Here is a 20000-nt window from a genome sequence, read left to right as displayed (position 1 = left end):
ATAAGGTTTTTCTTGTGGAAGTTTTCCTCACTCACGTCGAGGGTCCAAAGATAGAGTGTGTCAAGTGTCCTATATTGTTGTATATTGTTGAATATTGTTGTATATTGTATTGGTTGTAAAACCCTTCAGGAATACCTTGTGTTTTGTGCTATACAACTAAACTTCACTTAACTTGACAGACAGACAGACAGACAGACAGACAGACAGACAGACAGACAGACAGACAGATCTAAGTAAGGAGAGCTTTGTGTCAGTGGCTAAAAAAATATTATGAAATTAAAATGTGTGTGTGTGTGTGTGTGTGTGTGTGTGTTGCTCAGACTGCCGCTGTCTCCATGGCATGTGTGATAACCGTCCTGGTAGCGGTGGTGTGTGTAGGAGGGGTTCCTGTACGCTGGAATATTCAGGAGAATACTGCGACCTGGTGGCCACACCCTGCAACTCTGATGGCCTCCATCACCACTGTCACATCAACGCATACTGTGTACTCGATGGACTACACACTACGTAGGTTACTACTTTTGTTACTACTACTACTACTACTGATGCTGCTGCTATTACAACAAATACTGTGTACTCACAAGACTACATTATGTAGATTACTTCTATTGTTACTACTGCTACTACCACTAAAACATATACTGTGTATTCAGTGGACAACACACTATGTAGGTTACTACTATTGTTACTACTACTACCACAACAGTACATAATGTTTACTCATTGAACTACACACCACATAGGTTACTGTTGTATTTACTACTACTACTACTATTGTTACTACTAGAACACATTGTAGTGGCTAATGATCCTTGTGATCTTTAGAATAAGCCATAGTAGACCGGACATGCCTCCCTCTCCTGGCTACTGAACTTTCAAAACCCTGAGGGCCAGGTGGCCCGGTGGCTGGAGGCCTTGCAGGGATATGAATTCGAGGTGCGGCATTGACCAGGACGCCCTCTCCCGGCGCCCCTGCATGGTGATAGAGTGCTGCTACTGTCAGCAATAGGGGGAATGGGGCTGGGTGACGCTGGCAGCGGCAGTCGTCCAGACCAATGATGAGGGTTGGCTGCCGTTGTCAAAGCAGGAGCTGCGGCAACATCAGAAAGCAGATGCAGTGCTGGCATGATTGTGGGGCTGGCTGGAAGAAGGCTGGCTACCAGAGTGGGCGGGGCATTGGGGCCTGAGGAGAAGGTCTACCATTCCCATTGGGGCACTCTTGAGCGCCACAACAGGGTGGTGTATTGTCAGAGGCAGGCCTATAGATGGGAGAATGACCTGCTCCAGCTGCTGGTGCCTCGTGTACTCCAACACCAGGTCCTCCAACTGGTCCACAGTGCTGCAGGGACGGGGCACTACAGGAACTCCAAGACCTTTCACTGTCTCTGAGGACACTTCTACTAGCCAGGGTGTCGACAGGACATCGAGCTACATGTGCACTGCTGCGACCTCTTTATGGCTCAGAAAGGGCCTACCCTGTGGTCTCATTCCCCCCTGCAGCAGTACTTGGTGGGGGCCCCAATGGAGCGGGTTGGGGTGGACATCCTCGTCCTTTTCCCATCACCAACTCTGGCAACGCTGGCCGCTCTGATGGCCAAGCGGAATAAACCGCCGTTCTTGCAATCCGCTCGTCATGTGGCTGAGAGGTTCGTATCCCAGACTCGCCATGGATTATTTCACCAAGTAGCCTGAGGCCGGATCAGAGTGCGGTGATGATAGTGGAGAAGCTGGTGGAGGATATGTTCACCCGTTTTGGGGTCCCTGCTGAGCTCTATAGTGACCAGGGTCGGAACTTCAAGTTACGTCCATCCGTCCGTCCATCCATGGACACAAGTTGATATATACAACTTGAAGCTTTTCACCCGTTTGCTGGTAGGTGCAGGTGAAAGATTGCTGGCAGGTGCAGGTGAAGGGTGCTGGTAGGTGCTGGTGAAAGTTTGCTGGTAGGTGCAGGTGAAGGGTTGGTGGTAGGTGCAGGTGAAAGGTTGCTGGTAGGTGCAGGTGAAGGGTTGGTGGTAGGTGCAGGTGAAAGGTTGCTGGTAGGTGCAGGTGAAAGGTTGCTGGTAGGTGCAGGTGAAAGATTGCTGGTAGGTGCAGGTGAAAGGTTGCTGGTAGGTGCAGGTGGAAGTTTGCTGGTAGGTGCAGGTGAAAGGTTGCTGGTAGGTGCAGGTGAAAGGTTGCTGGTAGGTGCAGGTGGAAGGTTGCTGGTAGGTGCAGGTGGAAGGTTGCTGGTAGGTGCAGGTGAAAGGTTGCTGGTAGGTGCAGGTGAAGGGTTGCTGGTAGGTGCAGGTGAAAGGTTGCTGGTAGGTGCAGGTGAAGGGTTGCTGGTAGGTGCAGGTGGAAGGTTGCTGGTAGGTGCAGGTGGAAGGTTGCTGGTAGGTGCAGGTGAAAGGTTGCTGGTAGGTGCAGGTGAAGGGTTGCTGGTAGGTGCAGGTGAAAGGTTGCTGGTAGGTGCAGGTGGAAGGTTGCTGGTAGGTGCAGGTGAAAGGTTGCTGGTAGGTGCAGGTGAAGGGTTGCTGGTAGGTGCAGGTGAAAGGTTGCTGGTAGGTGCAGGTGAAAGTTTGCTGGTAGGTGCAGGTGAAAGGTTGCTGGTAGGTGCAGGTGGAAGGTTGCTGGTAGGTGCAGGTGAAAGGTTGCTGGTAGGTGCAGGTGAAAGGTTGCTGGTAGGTGCAGGTGAAGGGTTGCTGGTAGGGGCAGGTGGAAGATTGCTGGTAGGTGCAGGTGAAAGGTTGCTGGTAGGTGCAGGTGGAAGGTTGCTGGTAGGTGCAGGTGAAAGGTTGCTGGTAGGTGCAGGTGAAAGGTTGCTGGTAGGTGCAGGTGGAAGTGTGCTGGTAGGTGCAGGTGAAAGGTTGCTGGTAGGTGCAGGTGAAAGGTTGCTGGTAGGTGCAGGTGAAAGTGTGTGGACAGTTGTGTGCACGTGGTTGACATGTATCCATGGTAAATCTTACAGGCATCGTGAACAACATGCTGTTGTCAACAGCACACACCAACAAACAGGAAGCTGGTGTGACCACTACAGTAGAAGCCGGAAGTCAGTGGACTACAGTTATGCACAGAGCCTATTCAGTGCAGACTAGTAGTTGCCAAGTAGGGCGGGGGCTTGCCCTCATTCCAAAGCAAAAATGGTTCTGTTTTTAATGATGGGAATGGTTTGGATTAGTTCCATGTTGAGCTGTCATGATGCTGAAGGTCCCAAATGATGCAAACCAACTTGAATCCTCGCTTTGTTTTCTTTCGTTTTGTTTTTTTTTTGTGGGGTAGGGCCCCACATTAGGATTTTAAACGGTCCCCAGATGCTTAAGGCTGCCTATACTACTACTACTACTACCACTACCACCATCACTACTACCACCAAGAGTAACTCTGTGTGTGTGTGTGTGTGTTTGTGTGTGTGTGTACCAGGTGTGTGTGTAGTGATGGTTATGAAGGTGATGGACTCTCCTGTTCTCTCATCAACCCCTGCTTGACAAGCAAGAGAGGAGACTGTGACACCAATGTAAGTCAGTCAGTCAGTCAACCAGTCTGTCCATGTGTCTAAGTAGCTGTCTGGTGTGTTATGATGTCCTGTCCGGTAATGATGCTGTCTGTTCTTTATGTCATGTTCTCCTCCACTTACACCGTCTGTTGTTGTACCATACTGTCCTGTAATGATGCTGTCTGTTCTTTATGTCATGTTCTCCTCCACTGACACCATCTGTTGTTGTACCATACTGTCCTGTAATGATGCTGTCTGTTCTTTATGTCATGTTCTCCTCCACTGACACCATCTGTTGTTGTACCATACTGTCCGGTAATGATGCTGTCTGTTCTTTATGTCATGTTCTCCTCCACTGACACCGTCTGTTGTTGTACCATACTGTCCTGTAATGATGCTGTCTGTTCTTTATGTCATGTTCTCCTCCACTGACACCATCTGTTGTTGTACCATACTGTCCTGTAATGATGCTGTCTGTTCTTTATGTCATGTTCTCCTCCACTGACACCATCTGTTGTTGTACCATACTGTCCTGTAATGATGCTGTCTGTTCTTTATGTCATGTTCTCCTCCACTGACACCATCTGTTGTTGTACCATACTGTCCTGTAATGATGCTGTCTGTTCTTTATGTCATGTTCTCCTCCACTGACACCGTCTGTTGTTGTACCATACTGTCCTGTAATGATGCTGTCTGTTCTTTATGTCATGTTCTCCTCCACTGACACCGTCTGTTGTTGTACCATACTCTTATGTTTGTAGATATTAGTCGTCATTAAGTCATTGCCGGCAGCCATACCAGCATGTGCCCTGGCTCTGCCAAATGGCAGAAGCTAAGCAGTCGTGGACTTGGGTAGTACTTGGATGGAACACCTCCCAGGAAAATGAGTTGGTGCCGGAAGTGGTTTTGATGGGCCAGTAGGGGGCGGTCTTCCCTCTGGTCCTAATAAAAGCAACAAATATCAAATCCCAGTGCCCCAGTACAGTGAGGGGGACACTGTCCTGTAGGACATGCCGTCCTTCGGGTGAGATAAACCAGTGGTTCTCGGGGCATCCGGTTTGTGTGATCCTCCCCCACGCGCTACGTCCCCCTGGTGAAACTCCTCACTGTCAGGTGAAAAGAAGCGGCTGGTGACTCCACATGTATGGGAGGAGGCATGTGGTAGTCTGCAGCCCTCCCCGGATCAGCAGAGGGGGTGGAGAAGCGACCGGGACGGCTCAGAAGAGTGGGGTGATTGGCCAAGCACAATTGGGGAAAGAAAGGGGGGGAATTTCCAAAAAAACCCCAAAAAACAGTGGTTCTCAAACTGTTTCTGTCATGCCCCCCTTTGGAGGAAGAAACATTTCTCATGCCCCCCCCCCCCCCGCACCAACAAAATGGTGACAAAATGGGCCACGTTTAACTTTATTTAAATAACATCAAGATCATGAACATGCCTTTCACTTTTCTTTCAGTAATTTCTGTTGTGCAAATAACAAACTCAAGTTCCACTTAATCAAACCTCTTGTTGTGACATGTGTCACTAGATTGCTCCATCAGTCTGTGTGCTTTTTCGAAACCAGAAAAACGAAATAAAATTTAAAAACCACTTTGCTAGAACAATAAAATTAGAGTTCAGTCTGTGCAGAAAAAGAACAAATGCAGATATTTGGGGAGAACGATGAGCAAGTCAGTTTGTGAGAGCTCAAGTCTTATCACTGCATTAGTGCTGCAGTGAGCCAGTTTTGCACCGCACATCTTTTCAAAACGGGGTTGCAGGCTTGATACCGCCACTGTCAAGTCCTGCTGCATGTTGAGCTTAGACCTGCACTTTGTTTAAGTGAGGCAGCAGCAGAAAAGCCCATCTCTCAGAGACAGGATGTGGCGAAGGAAAGCAGAATGCCCACAGCCCTCTGTCCTGTGAGTGGATGCTCCCTCTCCACACCAAGCCAGAATTCCCTCAGTGTCTGAGCTGTAAAGCTCAGCCTCAGGGTGGAGTCAGATGTCATCTCCATGAACTGGTCCCCTTCAGCAGAGCTGACATCAGCAGGTGCTGCTGCACTGAATGGATCTGTCACCCCGTCATACTGAGCACTGTTGTTTGGAAGTACATTTGAAAGAATCGTCTCAGGGAAGAGCTGTGCTCATCAAGAGATGAAATCACTGTGGTGGCTCCAGAATCACTGGTTTCAACAAATTCACTCAGATTCTCAAAGAAATCAGTATTTCCTTGATCAAGTCACCTGCCCCACATCTCGAGCTTTCTAGTGAATGCACTGATCTTGTCTGCCAGGTGAGGAAGGTGCTTGTCTCTGCCTTGAAGCTGAAGAGTTAGTTCATTCAGCTTCTCAACTATATGGCTGAGATAGGCCAGCTTCATCAGAAAATGTCCATCACTAAACTTGCTTGCAGCTTCATGCATATGCTCCTCCTCCAGAAACACCCGAATTTCCTCTCTGAGCTCAAGGACTCGCGACCTCACCCCACCTCGCGAGAGCCACCCAGCCTCACTGTGAAACAACACAGCTGGATGTTCAGCTCCCACCTCCTCACCAAGTGCAGAGAACAGCCGCGCTCTCAGGGGTCTTGTTTTTTTTTTTTTTTTATTTCCCCCCCTTTTTCTCCCCAATTGTATCTGGCCAATTACCCCACTCTTCCAAGCTGTCCCGGTTGCTGCTCCACCCCCTCTGCTGATCCGGGGAGGGCTGCAGACTACCACATGCCTCCTCCCATACATGTGGAGTCACCAGCTGCTTCTTTTCACCTGACAGTGAGGAGTTTCACCAGGGGGACATAGCGCATGGGAGGATCACACTAGTCCCCCCAGTTCCCCTCCCTCCCCAAACAAGCAACCCGACTGACCAGAGGAGGCGCTAGTGCAGCGACCAGGACACATACCCACATTTGGTGAGACCCTCTTGATTAGTTCCGCAGTCGCTTCGTTTTCCCTGCCATGTCTGTGCACCATCCGTGCAAATGCCTGCACAGTTCTCCCATTTCAGCCCATGTTGTGTCAGGTACCAGTCCAGAACCCTGAAGAGCTCATCAGCGGTCGCTCTACTGGGACGTACTTGCAAAACAGCAAATCCTCACACACTGACTCTGATGTGACAAAGCGAACGTACGCAATAAACAAACATCTTTATTGCTGTCAGTAGCCTCGTCCACGTGTCAGGCCAAACGTTTGTCTTTCAGTTTTTCAACGACATGTTCTTCAAGGTCATTTGAAATCCCAGATAGCAGACACATTTGGGCCTATTCATGGGCACTTTTGGTATTTACGGCTCAGTTACGCCACTGGCAACTGTTGTGTGGGCCAGATGTGGCCCAAATTTAATGAACCGGGTTTGACTTGGGTTACAGCACATCACCTGGCCCACATTTAATGAGCCAGAGCTGAGTTGAGGCAGTCACACTCACTCTGAGTCAACGCCATCATTCAAGGCCAAATGTGATCACTGCAGATGTGGACCAAATGTGGGCCGTAAGATTACTGCAGATGTGGACCAAATGTGGGCCGTAAGATTACTGCAGATGTGGGCCATATTTGGGTCAAAGATTCTTTGCTGTCTGGGATGTCGCATATACGTCTTGCAACTGTATCATTGGACAAAGGGACAGTCTTCAATGTTGCGGCACTTGTCTTATAAAACATAGTTGACACCATATCTAAAGCTGCAGGAAGTATGAGCTCCTCTGCTGTTGTGTGTGGTGTCTTGCACTGGGCAGTTGTGTATGTGACTTTGTGTGATGCCATTAGTGCTTTGTTGTTCCCTGATGCAGCTTTTACAAAGCCTGCTGACGGTCTGCACCAAGTCTTCTCTGGAAGACCTCGAGTGGCTTATTGACGTGACCGGGGAGTAATGTCTCTAAGTGTCTTCTTCGTGTGTTTGGTCTCATACAACCAGCTGCCAGAGTTTTCACACATAAAATACACAATGGTCTCTCCTCACCTCCCACCACATTCACCATGAACCCAACAGTAAGACAGGCAAGCACTTTGTCTTGTTTGTCTCAGAAGCATCGCCTGTATTTCTTTTCTCCCTGTCAAATATCTCTCCATCCTGTCAACCTGCACACTCTCTGTTTCATGAAAACACGTTCTGTTGATTGTTCTACCGTGAAAAAGATGCCCACGTCAAAACAGTAGTTTCACACTACATCCCCCCCCCCCCCGTCATGCCTCTGTGCCCCGGGGGGGTGGGCCACTGACTCACTGTGGTCATTAAAGATCCCATGGCACTTATCAGAAAGAGTAGGGGGTTCCCCGGTATCCTGGCAATATTCCCAACCTGGCTCTCTCCATCTGGCCACCCCCTCATCCCCCCAGTATGACTGGCTCAATTATTCCTCCCTCTCCACCTCAAGCTGATGTGTGGTGAGCGTTCTGCCGTGCAAAATGGCTGCCGTGCATCAACCAGGTGGTGCTACACATTGGTGGTGGTTGAAGTGAGTTACCCCCTTCAATGTGAAACGCTTCGAGTGTCTTAGAAAAGTGCTATATAGTAAATGTAATGATTATTTTTTTAAGTATTCTGTTATGATATTTTACATGGTTACATCAGAGAATCTCCATCACGCTCTTAATCTTCATGTCTCCATCTCACCGTCTTACAATGCTGTGATGCAACTATTCCCCAACCCTCTGTGACTCATGCACATGACCACTGTAACTCTAGTTAATGGTCACACCATATTTACACATGAAACTGGTCACTGGTTTCAGTCATTATGCCACTGTATTGTTTATAAGGGTGGGGACACCTGCAGTCACTGTATTGTTTATAAGGGTGGGGACACCTGCAGTCAGGTGAGACTGAAGAGGACACTTAGGGGATGATGAAACATATCTGTCAGTAAACGTTGTGTGCAGATGAACTGATTCAACCTTCTGTGGTTCCCTACCTGGATTATTGAGCATGCATCAAGACTCTCCCCCTGTCTCCCTCTCTCTGTCTCCCTCTCTCTGTCTCTCTCTCTCTCCAGGCTCAGTGTGTGTATTTAGGTGTGGGGAATGTCTCCTGTGTGTGTAATGAAGGCTGGACAGGTGACGGTGCAGTGTGTGTTGAAATTGATAACTGCCAGCTGGAGTCCAAAGGAGGCTGCAGCCCCAACGCAGACTGTCGCTCCATCGGCCCTGCTCAGGTCTGTACTATATGATTTATGATTCATGTGATTCATGATGTTTGCTTTTCTTTCCCTTTATATATCTGTCCAAGTCGGAGAGTACTGCTGGCGTCGTCTGTGGCTGCCGCTTCCCCCTCTCGTAGCCCCCCTTCCCTTCCACCCCTGTATGTCTGTGTTATGTTCATCCGCCGTCTTGTTTCACTCCATTTATTGTAAAGTCACTTTGAGTACTAGAAAAGCGCTATATAAGATTGATTTTTATTATTATTATTATTACTAACTACCAACTAACAACCAGTCCTGAACTAACCAGGCAGGTTCAGCGTTAACCCCGAACCATGTGATCTGCCCACATATAGAAGTGGTACTTATCAAGCCAAGGTCCTACATGTGATGGGTCACATGTAGGACCAGACACGGCCAATTATGTCTGTAGGGACACCTGACCAAGCCGGAGGTAACACGGGGATTCGACCCGACGATCCCTGTGTCGTGCTGGCATTTTAAGAGCAACAGCCATTCGGTGTACTGGTGTACTGTAATTGTTCCTCTGTTATTTTTCATCGGTGTCAGTGGGGTCCATCAAGTATTCACAAGTGACGGAGCCACACAAGAAATGTGTTGAGCCTACCACAAAAGGAAAAGCAGAAGAAGAAGGAAGAGCTAGAACACAAAGTTGACCAGTCTTTAAACTCTGACATACGAGTGGTGGCGCTGTTTATCTTGCCGCCGTTACACCAGCGTCTGAGACTGTAGGGGATTGTGACCTGCACGTGAACGTTTTCTGTGTTCAGGATCATTTACGCTTCCAAAAGAACTCCGGGATTAAGGATGACCACTTTAACTCGTTATTCTCAAGTTATTTATGAACTATCTAGACGGCAGGACCCATGCCGGTGAAGACACACTGCCTGTGTTTCTGGAATAAAGCCGTCGTATATGACTAGATAACACGCGGGTTTTAAGGGGTTAACTAATCTGATTTACCACTTCTTTAATTCGCCCATTTTTAATCAGCATCAGTATTACACGTTTGTCTGACTGATCTGTTTCTCTTTGCCTGTCTGTCTGTCTGTCTGTCTGTCTGTCCATCCGTCTGTCTGTCTGTCTGTCTGTCTGTCTGTCTTTCTCTCGTTCTGTCTGTAGAGTGAGTGTTTATGTAAGAAAGGTTACATGGGAGATGGAATCACCTGTGACCGCGTCAACCCCTGCCACACAGGCAACGGAGGCTGTCATGCCCTGGTAGACACACACACACACACACACACACACACACACATACACACACACACACACACACACACACACACACACACACACACACACACACACACACACACACACACACACACACATACACACACACACACACACACACACACACACACACACACACATACACACTGCATTGCACAAGCTGTGTAGACGAATGCTAGCAGCCGACCTGCCGCACAGCGTAGTTTTCTCCATGTGACTGACTCAAAGATGGTTGAATAAGTTCACCTGGACACAACATTTATTGACAGATACGTTTCATCATCTAAATGATCTCTTCAGTCTCACCTGACTGCAGGTGTCCCCACCCTTATAAACAATACAGTGACTGCAGGTGTCCCCACCCTTATAAACAATTCAGTGGCTGCAGGTGTCCCCACCCTTATAAACAATACAGTGGCTGCAGGTGTCCCACCCTTATAAACAATACAGTGACTGCAGGTGTCCCCACCCTTATAAACACTACAGTGACTGCAGGTGTCCCACCCTTATAAACAATACAGTGACTGCAGGTGTCCCCACCCTTATAAGCAATACAGTGACTGCAGGTGTCCCCACCCTTATAAACAACACAGTGACTGCAGGTGTCCCACCCTTATAAACACTACAGTGGCTGCAGGTGTCCCCACCCTTATAAACAATACAGTGACTGCAGGTGTCCCCACCCTTATAAACAATACAGTGACTACAGGTGTCCCCACCCTTATAAACAATACAGTGGCTGCAGGTGTCCCACCCTTATAAACAATACAGTGACTGCAGGTGTCCCCACCCTTATAAACAATACAGTGACTGCAGGTGTCCCACCCTTATAAACACTACAGTGACTGCAGGTGTCCCCACCCCTATAAACAATACAGTGACTGCAGGTGTCCCCACCCTTATAAACAATACAGTGACTGCAGGTGTCCCACCCTTATAAACAATACAGTGACTGCAGGTGTCCCCACCCTTATAAACACTACAGTGACTGCAGGTGTCCCACCCTTATAAGCAATACAGTGACTGCAGGTGTCCCCACCCTTATAAACAACACAGTGACTGCAGGTGTCCCACCCTTATAAACACTACAGTGGCTGCAGGTGTCCCCACCCTTATAAACAACACAGTGACTGCAGGTGTCCCCACCCTTATAAACAATACAGTGGCTGCAGGTGTCCCACCCTTATAAACAATACAGTGACTGCAGGTGTCCCCACCCTTATAAACAATACAGTGACTGCAGGTGTCCCCACCCTTATAAACAACACAGTGACTGCAGGTGTCCCACCCTTATAAACAATACAGTGACTGCAGGTGTCCCCACCCTTATAAGCAATACAGTGACTGCAGGTGTCCCCACCCTTATAAACAACACAGTGACTGCAGGTGTCCCACCCTTATAAACACTACAGTGGCTGCAGGTGTCCCCACCCTTATAAACAATACAGTGACTGCAGGTGTCCCCACCCTTATAAACAATACAGTGACTACAGGTGTCCCCACCCTTATAAACAATACAGTGGCTGCAGGTGTCCCACCCTTATAAACAATACAGTGACTGCAGGTGTCCCCACCCTTATAAACAATACAGTGACTGCAGGTGTCCCCACCCTTATAAACAACACAGTGACTGCAGGTGTCCCACCCTTATAAACACTACAGTGACTGCAGGTGTCCCCACCCCTATAAACAATACAGTGACTGCAGGTGTCCCCACCCTTATAAACAATACAGTGACTGCAGGTGTCCCACCCTTATAAACAATACAGTGACTGCAGGTGTCCCCACCCTTATAAACACTACAGTGACTGCAGGTGTCCCACCCTTATAAGCAATACAGTGACTGCAGGTGTCCCCACCCTTATAAACAACACAGTGACTGCAGGTGTCCCACCCTTATAAACACTACAGTGGCTGCAGGTGTCCCCACCCTTATAAACAATACAGTGACTGCAGGTGTCCCCACCCTTATAAACAATACAGTGGCTGCAGGTGTCCCACCCTTATAAACAATACAGTGACTGCAGGTGTCCCCACCCTTATAAACAATACAGTGACTGCAGGTGTCCCCACCCTTATAAACAACACAGTGACTGCAGGTGTCCCACCCTTATAAACACTACAGTGACTGCAGGTGTCCCCACCCTTATAAACAATACAGTGACTGCAGGTGTCCCCACCCTTATAAACAATACAGTGACTGCAGGTGTCCCACCCTTATAAACAATACAGTGACTGCAGGTGTCCCCACCCTTATAAACACTACAGTGACTGCAGGTGTCCCACCCTTATAAGCAATACAGTGACTGCAGGTGTCCCCACCCTTATAAACAACACAGTGACTGCAGGTGTCCCACCCTTATAAACACTACAGTGGCTGCAGGTGTCCCCACCCTTATAAACAATACAGTGACTACAGGTGTCCCCACCCTTATAAACAATACAGTGACTGCAGGTGTCCCCACCCTTATAAACAATACAGTGATTGCAGGTGTCCCCACCCTTATAAACAATACAGTGATTGCAGGTGTCCCCACCCTTATAAACACTACAGTGACTGCAGGTGTCCCCACCCTTATAAACAATACAGTGATTGCAGGTGTCCCCACCCTTATAAACACTACAGTGACTGCAGGTGTCCCACCCTTATAAACACTACAGTGACTGCAGGTGTCCCCACCCTTATAAACAATACAGTGACTGCAGGTGTCCCCACCCTTATAAACAATACAGTGACTGCAGGTGTCCCCACCCTTATAAACAATACAGTGACTGCAGGTGTCCCACCCTTATAAACAATACAGTGGCATAACGACCCAAACCAACAATCAGTTTTATATGCAAATATGGGTGTGACCATTAAGTAGAGTTACAGTGGCCATGTGTACTATTCACAGAGGATTTGGGAATGGTTGCAATCACAGCATTGTAAGATGGTGACAGATGGACTCTTAGCCCCCCCCCCCCCGTTCAGTGATAGTCATTTCCTCTTCACACAGATGGCCTCTTTGACTCCATGTTCAAACCAGCGTTCCTCCCTATCAAGGATGTGCACGTCCTCATCATTGAAAGAGTGGCCACTGGCTTGTAGATGGTGTAGACTGTGTAGTCCTGTCCTGTAGATGGTGTAGACTGTGGAGTCCTGGCCTGTAGATGGTGTAGACTGTGGAGTCCTGGCCTGTAGATGGTGTATAGACTGTGGAGTCCTGGCCTGTAGATGGTGTAGACTGTGGAGTCCTGGCCTGTAGATGGTGTAGACTGTGGAGTCCTGGCCTGTAGATGGTGTAGACTGTGGAGTCCTGTCCTGTAGATGGTGTAGACTGTGGAGTCCTGGTCTGTAGATGGTGTAGACTGTGGAGTCCTGGCCTGTAGATGGTGTAGACTGTGGAGTCCTGGTCTGTAGATGGTGTAGACTGTGGAGTCCTGGTCTGTAGATGGTGTAGACTGTGGAGTCCTGGCCTGTAGATGGTGTAGACTGTGGAGTCCTGGTCTGTAGATGGTGTAGACTGTGGAATCCTGGCCTGTAGATGGTGTAGACTGTGGAGTCCTGGTCTGTAGATGGTGTAGACTGTGGAGTCCTGGCCTGTAGATGGTGTAGACTGTGGAGTCCTGGTCTGACGTGTTAGCTCTCCTGTGTTGTGCCATCCTCTTGGCCAGTGTCTGTTTAGTTGCCCCAATGTACAAGTCACGACAACCCTCCTGCCACTTAACAGCTACACTATATTGCTCTGTTTGTGCTGGGGGACCTGATCCTTGGGATGGACCCAAGGATGGGGGTATAAGGGTGGGGATACCTGCAGTTAGTTTAAACTGAAGAGGTCACTTAGTTGAGTGATGAAACGTTTCTGTCAATAAAAGCTGTGTTCAGATGAACTGATAAACGTTTTTTGATTTTCTTTCCTGGATTATTGAGCATGCATCAAGACATCTACACTATTTTAGCGCCCCTGAAAACACGGGTTGTCTCATTTCCTAATACTGTCATTATGCATGCTTAATAATCCAGGTAAGAAAATCACAGAAAGTTGAATCAGTTCTTCTGGACACAACCTTTATTGACAGAAACGTTACAATGCTGTGATTACAACATTCCCCAATCCTCTGTGAATAGTACACATGGCCATTGTAACTCTAGTTAATGGTCACACCTATGTGCATATGAAACTGGTGGTTGGGTTCGGTTGTTATGCCCCTGTATTGTTTATAAGGGTGGGGACACCTGCTGTCAGTTGAGACTGAAGAGGTCACGTAGATGATGATGAAACATATCTGTCAATAAACGTTGTGCCAGATGAACTGATTCAACTTTCTTTGACCTTGAGAGGGTAGTTGCATCTCAACTCCAGATCTACCTTGATAACAGTAATATCTTTGAACAATTCCTCTCTGGTTTTGGCTCCAATAAAGCACAGAAACAGCCCTGGTCAAGATCACTAATGACCTGCTTCGTGCAGCTGACTCCAGTCTACTCTCTATCCTCATCCTCCTTGACCTCATTGCAGCCTTTGATACTATATCCCATCAGCTCCTCATGGATCGTCTGGCTAGCATTGGAGTTGAGGGCACTGTGTATCAGTGGTTTGCTTCCTACCTTACAGACAGGGCACATTTTGTACAAATTCAGAATTATTAGTCAGAAACATTCATAGTTCCCCATGGAGTTGCACAGGGTTCAGTGTTGGAGACTCTCCTGTTTATTATTTACCTCCTTCCTCTTGGCAACATCTTCCGGTACTATGGAATACATTTCCATTGTTACGCTGATGATACACAGCTTTATGTGTCCACTAACCCCACTTCCACTCCCCCCTTCAGTAACCTCACTGCTTGTTTCCCTGATATACAGATACGGATGACTAACAATTATCTGAAATTCAGCAGTAATAAAACTGAGCTACTCCTCCTTGGCAATAAAAGTCTACTACTACTGCTACTACTACTACTACTACTACTACTACTACTACTCTTGGCTGCTCCCATTAGGGGTCACCACAGTGGATCATCCGTTTCCATCTCTTCCTGTCCTCTGCATCTTCCTCTGTCACACCAGCCACCTGCATGTCCTCCCTCACCACATCCATAAACCTCCTCTTTGGCCTTCCTCTTCTCCTCTTCCCTGGCAGCTCCATATTCAGCATCCTTCTCCCAATATACCCAGCATCTCTCCTCCACACATGTCCAAACCATCTCAGTCTTGCCTCTCTTGCTTTGTCTCCAAACCGTCCAACCTGAGCTGTCCCTCTAATATACTCGTTCCTAATCCTGTCCTTCTTCATCACTCCCAATGAAAATCTTATCATCTTCACCTCCACCACCTCCAGCTCCTCCTCCTGTCTTTTCATCAATGCCACTGTCTCCAGACCATACAACATAGCAGGTCTCACTACCATCTTGTAAACTTTCCCTTTAACTCTTGCTGGTACCCTTCTGTCACACATCACTCCTGACACTCTTCTCCACCCACTCCACCCTGCCTGCACTCTCTTCTTCACCTCTCTCCTACACTCCCCGTTACTTTGGACAGTTGACCCCAAGTATTTAAACTCATATGTATTTGTCACCTCCACTCCTTGCATCCTCACTATTCCACTGTTCTCCTTCTCATTCACGCATATTTATTCCATCTTGCTCCTACTGACTTTCCTCCCTCTTCTCTCCAGGGCATACCTCCACCTCTCCAGGCTCTCCTCCACCAGCAACCTACTCTCACTACAGATCACAATGTCATCTGCAAACTTCATAGTCCATCATAGTGCACACTAACTATGTCCAGTTGTGTTTAACTGAGTTTGTTGTAGGAATAATTTGTCATTTGTGTAAACTTGGAGCTTTCAGAGCACAAGGGGTTGAATATTTATGTAAGCACCACATTTTAATTTTTCATTTGTTAATAAAAAGTCAGTGAAACATAACTTATTTTGGCTTTGGGAAGATGCTGTTAGAGCTTATGGGTTCAGAAAAATAATATTGTTCAGGAGCAGATGTGTGAGTGTCTTTTATAATCCAGAGCAGGGCGCTGTAGTGCCAAGTCTCTTCCTGCCTGCAGAAACAACAACCTTTCTCTGAAGTTATTCTAATATAACCGGTCGGTAGCAGAAGCTCCAGGCCAGTCAGCCAATCAGTAGCTGTGTTTCTGCTGTTGTCAGGCTCGGTGTGGGCTCAGAGAGGATGGGGACCGCACCTGTACCTGTCCTGAGGGCTTCGCAGGAGACGGACTCATCTGCTTTGGAAGCATGCTGGAGGTACTCTCAGTACATGTCCTGAGCCGCTCTGTCTGTCCTCCCAGGAAGCAGCTCTGTCCTGTGGCTTCACACACTGTGTACACCAACTGAAACACAACGCTGCTTCCCCCAGCAGCACAACACAAAGACAACAACACACCCAACAACTACAAGAACACACCTACCCACACTAACACACATATCCACACTAACACACACATCCACACTAACACACATATCCACACTAACACACATATCCACACTAACACACACATCCACACTAACACACATATCCACACTAACACACATATCCACACTAACACACACATCCACGCTAACACACATATCCACGCTAACACACATGTCCACACTAACACACATATCCACACTAACACACATATCCACACTAACACACATATCCACGCTAACACACATATCCACACTAACACACATATCCACGCTAACACACACATCCACACTAACACACATATCCACGCTAACACACATGTCCACACTAACACACATATCCACACTAATACACATATCCAAACTAACACACATATCCACATGTCCACACATACCCACACTAACTAACACACATATCCACACTAACACACATGTCCACACTAACACACATATCCACACTAACACACATGTCCACACTAACACACATGTCCACACTAACACACATGTCCACACTAACACACATATCCACACTAACACACATGTCCACACTAACACACATATCCACACTAACACACATATCCACACTAACACACATATCCACGCTAACACACATGTCCACACTAACACACATATCCACACTAACACACATGTCCACGCTAACACACATATCCACGCTAACACACATATCCACGCTAACACACACATCCACACTAACACACACATCCACACTAACACACATATCCACACTAACACACACATCCACACTAACACACACATCCACGCTAACACACACGTCCACGCTAACACACATATCCACGCTAACACACATATCCACGCTAACACACATATCCACACTAACACACATATCCACACTAACACACATATCCACGCTAACACACATGTCCACACTAACACACATATCCACACTAACACACATATCCACACTAACACACATATCCACACTAACACACATATCCACACTAACACACACATCCACACTAACACACACATCCACACTAACACACATATCCACACTAGCACACATATCCACACTAACACACATATCCACACTAACACACATATCCAAACTAGCACACATATCCACACTAACACACATATCCACACTAACACACATATCCAAACTAACACACATATCCACACTAACACACATATCCACACTAACACACACATATCCAAACTAACACACATATCCAGACTAACACACATATCCAAACTAACACATATATCCACACTAACACACATATCCAAACTAACACATATATCCACACTAAAAAACATATCCAGACTAACACACATATCCAAACTAACACACATATCCAAACTAACACATATATCCACACTAACACACATATCCAAACTAACAAACATATCCAAACTAACACATATATCCACACTAACACACATATCCACACTAACACACATATCCACACTAACACACATATCCAAACTAACACACATATCCAAACTAACACACATATCCAAACTGAACAAAAAATCACTGTCAAAGCAAACGAACGCCAGCCAAGATGACTGTCGGAACTGCCAGTCTGCATTGGCTAGCAGTTAGCTTAGCCCGTCCATTTGTCTGTCTGCAGATCTAAAGTTGTATAGTATGTGCGTGTGTGTGTGTGTGTATATACATACGTACACTACCGTTCAAAAGTTTGGGATCACCCAAACAATTTTGTGTTTTCCATGAAAAGTCACACTTATTCACCACCATATGTTGTGAAATGAATAGAAAATAGAGTCAAGACATTGACAAGGTTAGAAATAATGATTTGTATTTGAAATAAGATTTTTTTTACATCAAACTTTGCTTTCGTCAAAGAATCCTCCATTTGCAGCAATTACAGCATTGCAGACCTTTGGCATTCTAGCTGTTAATTTGTTGAGGTAATCTGGAGAAATTGCACCCCACGCTTCCAGAAGCAGCTCCCACAAGTTGGATTGGTTGGATGGGCACTTCTTGCGTACCATACGGTCAAGCTGCTCCCACAACAGCTCAATGGGGTTCAGATCTGGTGACTGCGCTGGCCACTCCATTACCGATAGAATACCAGCTGCCTGCTTCTGCTCTAAATAGTTCTTGCACAATTTGGAGGTGTGTTTAGGGTCATTGTCCTGTTGTAGGAGGAAATTGGCTCCAATCAAGCGCTGTCCACTGGGTATGGCATGGCGTTGCAAAATGGAGTGATAGCCTTCCTTATTCAGAATCCCTTTTACCCTGTACAAATCTCCCACCTTACCAGCACCAAAGCAACCCCAGACCATCACATTACCTCCACCATGCTTAACAGATGGCGTCAGGCATTCTTCCAGCATCTTTTCATTTGTTCTGCGTCTCACAAACGTTCTTCTTTGTGATCCAAACACCTCAAACTTGGATTCATCCGTCCACAACACTTTTTTCCAGTCTTCCTCTGTCCAATGTCTGTGTTCTTTTGCCCATCTTAATCTTTTTCTTCTATTGGTCAGTCTCAGATATGGCTTTTTCTTTGCCACTCTGCCCTGAAGCCCAGAATCCCGCAGCCGCCTCTTCACTGTAGATGTTGACACTGGTGTTTTGCGGGTACTATTTAATGAAGATGCCAGTTGGGGACCTGTGAGGCGTCTGTTTCTCAAACTAGAGACTCTAATGTACGTATCTTCTTGCTCAGTTGTGCAACGCGGCCTCCCACTTCTTTTTCTACTCTGGTTAGAGCCTGTTTGTGCTGTCCTCTGAAGGGAGTAGTACACACCGGTGTAGGAAATCTTCAATTTCTTAGCAATTTCTCGCATGGAATAGCCTTCATTTCTAAGAACAAGAATAGACTGTCGAGTTTCAGATGAAAGTTCTCTTTTTCTGGCCATTTTGAGCGTTTAATTGACCCCACAAATGTGATGCTCCAGAAACTCAATCTGCTCAAAGGAAGGTCAGTTTTGTAGCTTCTGTAACGAGCTAAACTGTTTTCAGATGTGTGAACATGATTGCACAAGGGTTTTCTAATCATCAATTAGCCTTCTGAGCCAATGAGCAAACACATTGTACCATTAGAACACTGGAGTGATAGTTGCTTGAAATGGGCCTCTATACACCTATGTAGATATTGCACCAAAAACCAGACATTTGCAGCTAGAATAGTCATTTACCACATTAGCAATGTATAGAGTGTATTTCTTTAAAGTTAAGACTAGTTTAAAGTTATCTTCATTGAACAGTACAGTGCTTTTCCTTCAAAAATATGGACATTTCAATGTGATCCCAAACTTTTGAACGGTAGTGTATATATATATATATATATATATATATATATATAGGCTGATTGGCAGTTTCTTCATGCGTGAGGTGGAACTTTTCTGCTTGTATTTGTTTGGTGATTTTGTGGCCAGAAAGCAAACCGCCTACACTGATATGGGTGTGGTGGTGCAGCTGGGCATGTGTTAATGAAGACGCATTGGCGCATTGCGATGGCGGTTTCCATTTGGGGTTGATAGAACTGTCACGCCTCCTGCGGCTCAGACAGCGTCTGAGCACAGATGCACCGGGCTGTTTACCTGCGGCAGTCGGACAGCAGGACCATGTATCTACATGTGTTGTCATGGATGTAAGCCTATGCATTGCAACTTGTGTGCTCATTTGTGTGTGTGTGTGTGTGTGTGTGTGTGTGTGTGTGTGTGTGTGTGTAGGAGCTGGAGCTGAACCCACAGCTGAGCAGTTTTAATCGTCTGATCCAGGTAACACCTTGGATCCA

The 20000-nt window shown here is 46.9% G+C and overlaps 1 protein-coding gene across 5 annotated transcripts in view; it reads left to right on the top strand.

The window, feature by feature from the left end:
* stab1 (stabilin 1) overlaps window positions 1-20000 on the top strand; it is a 280261-nt gene that overhangs the window by 111905 nt on the left and 148356 nt on the right. For all 5 annotated transcript variants that reach the window (XM_056273194.1, XM_056273192.1, XM_056273193.1 and 2 more), the window contains 6 exons: window positions 321-507; window positions 3403-3496; window positions 8441-8599; window positions 9728-9823; window positions 15985-16080; window positions 19936-19983. In XM_056273194.1, coding sequence (XP_056129169.1) covers window positions 321-507; window positions 3403-3496; window positions 8441-8599; window positions 9728-9823; window positions 15985-16080; window positions 19936-19983 — 680 coding nt within the window. The remainder of the gene's footprint in view (window positions 1-320; window positions 508-3402; window positions 3497-8440; window positions 8600-9727; window positions 9824-15984; window positions 16081-19935; window positions 19984-20000) is intronic.

Source organism: Lampris incognitus, chromosome 2 (assembly GCF_029633865.1).
Source record: "Lampris incognitus isolate fLamInc1 chromosome 2, fLamInc1.hap2, whole genome shotgun sequence".
Classification (NCBI taxonomy): Eukaryota; Metazoa; Chordata; class Actinopteri; order Lampriformes; family Lampridae; genus Lampris; species Lampris incognitus.
The sequence above is the reverse complement of the archived record's forward strand: the minus strand, read 5'-3'. Positions and strand labels throughout refer to the sequence as shown.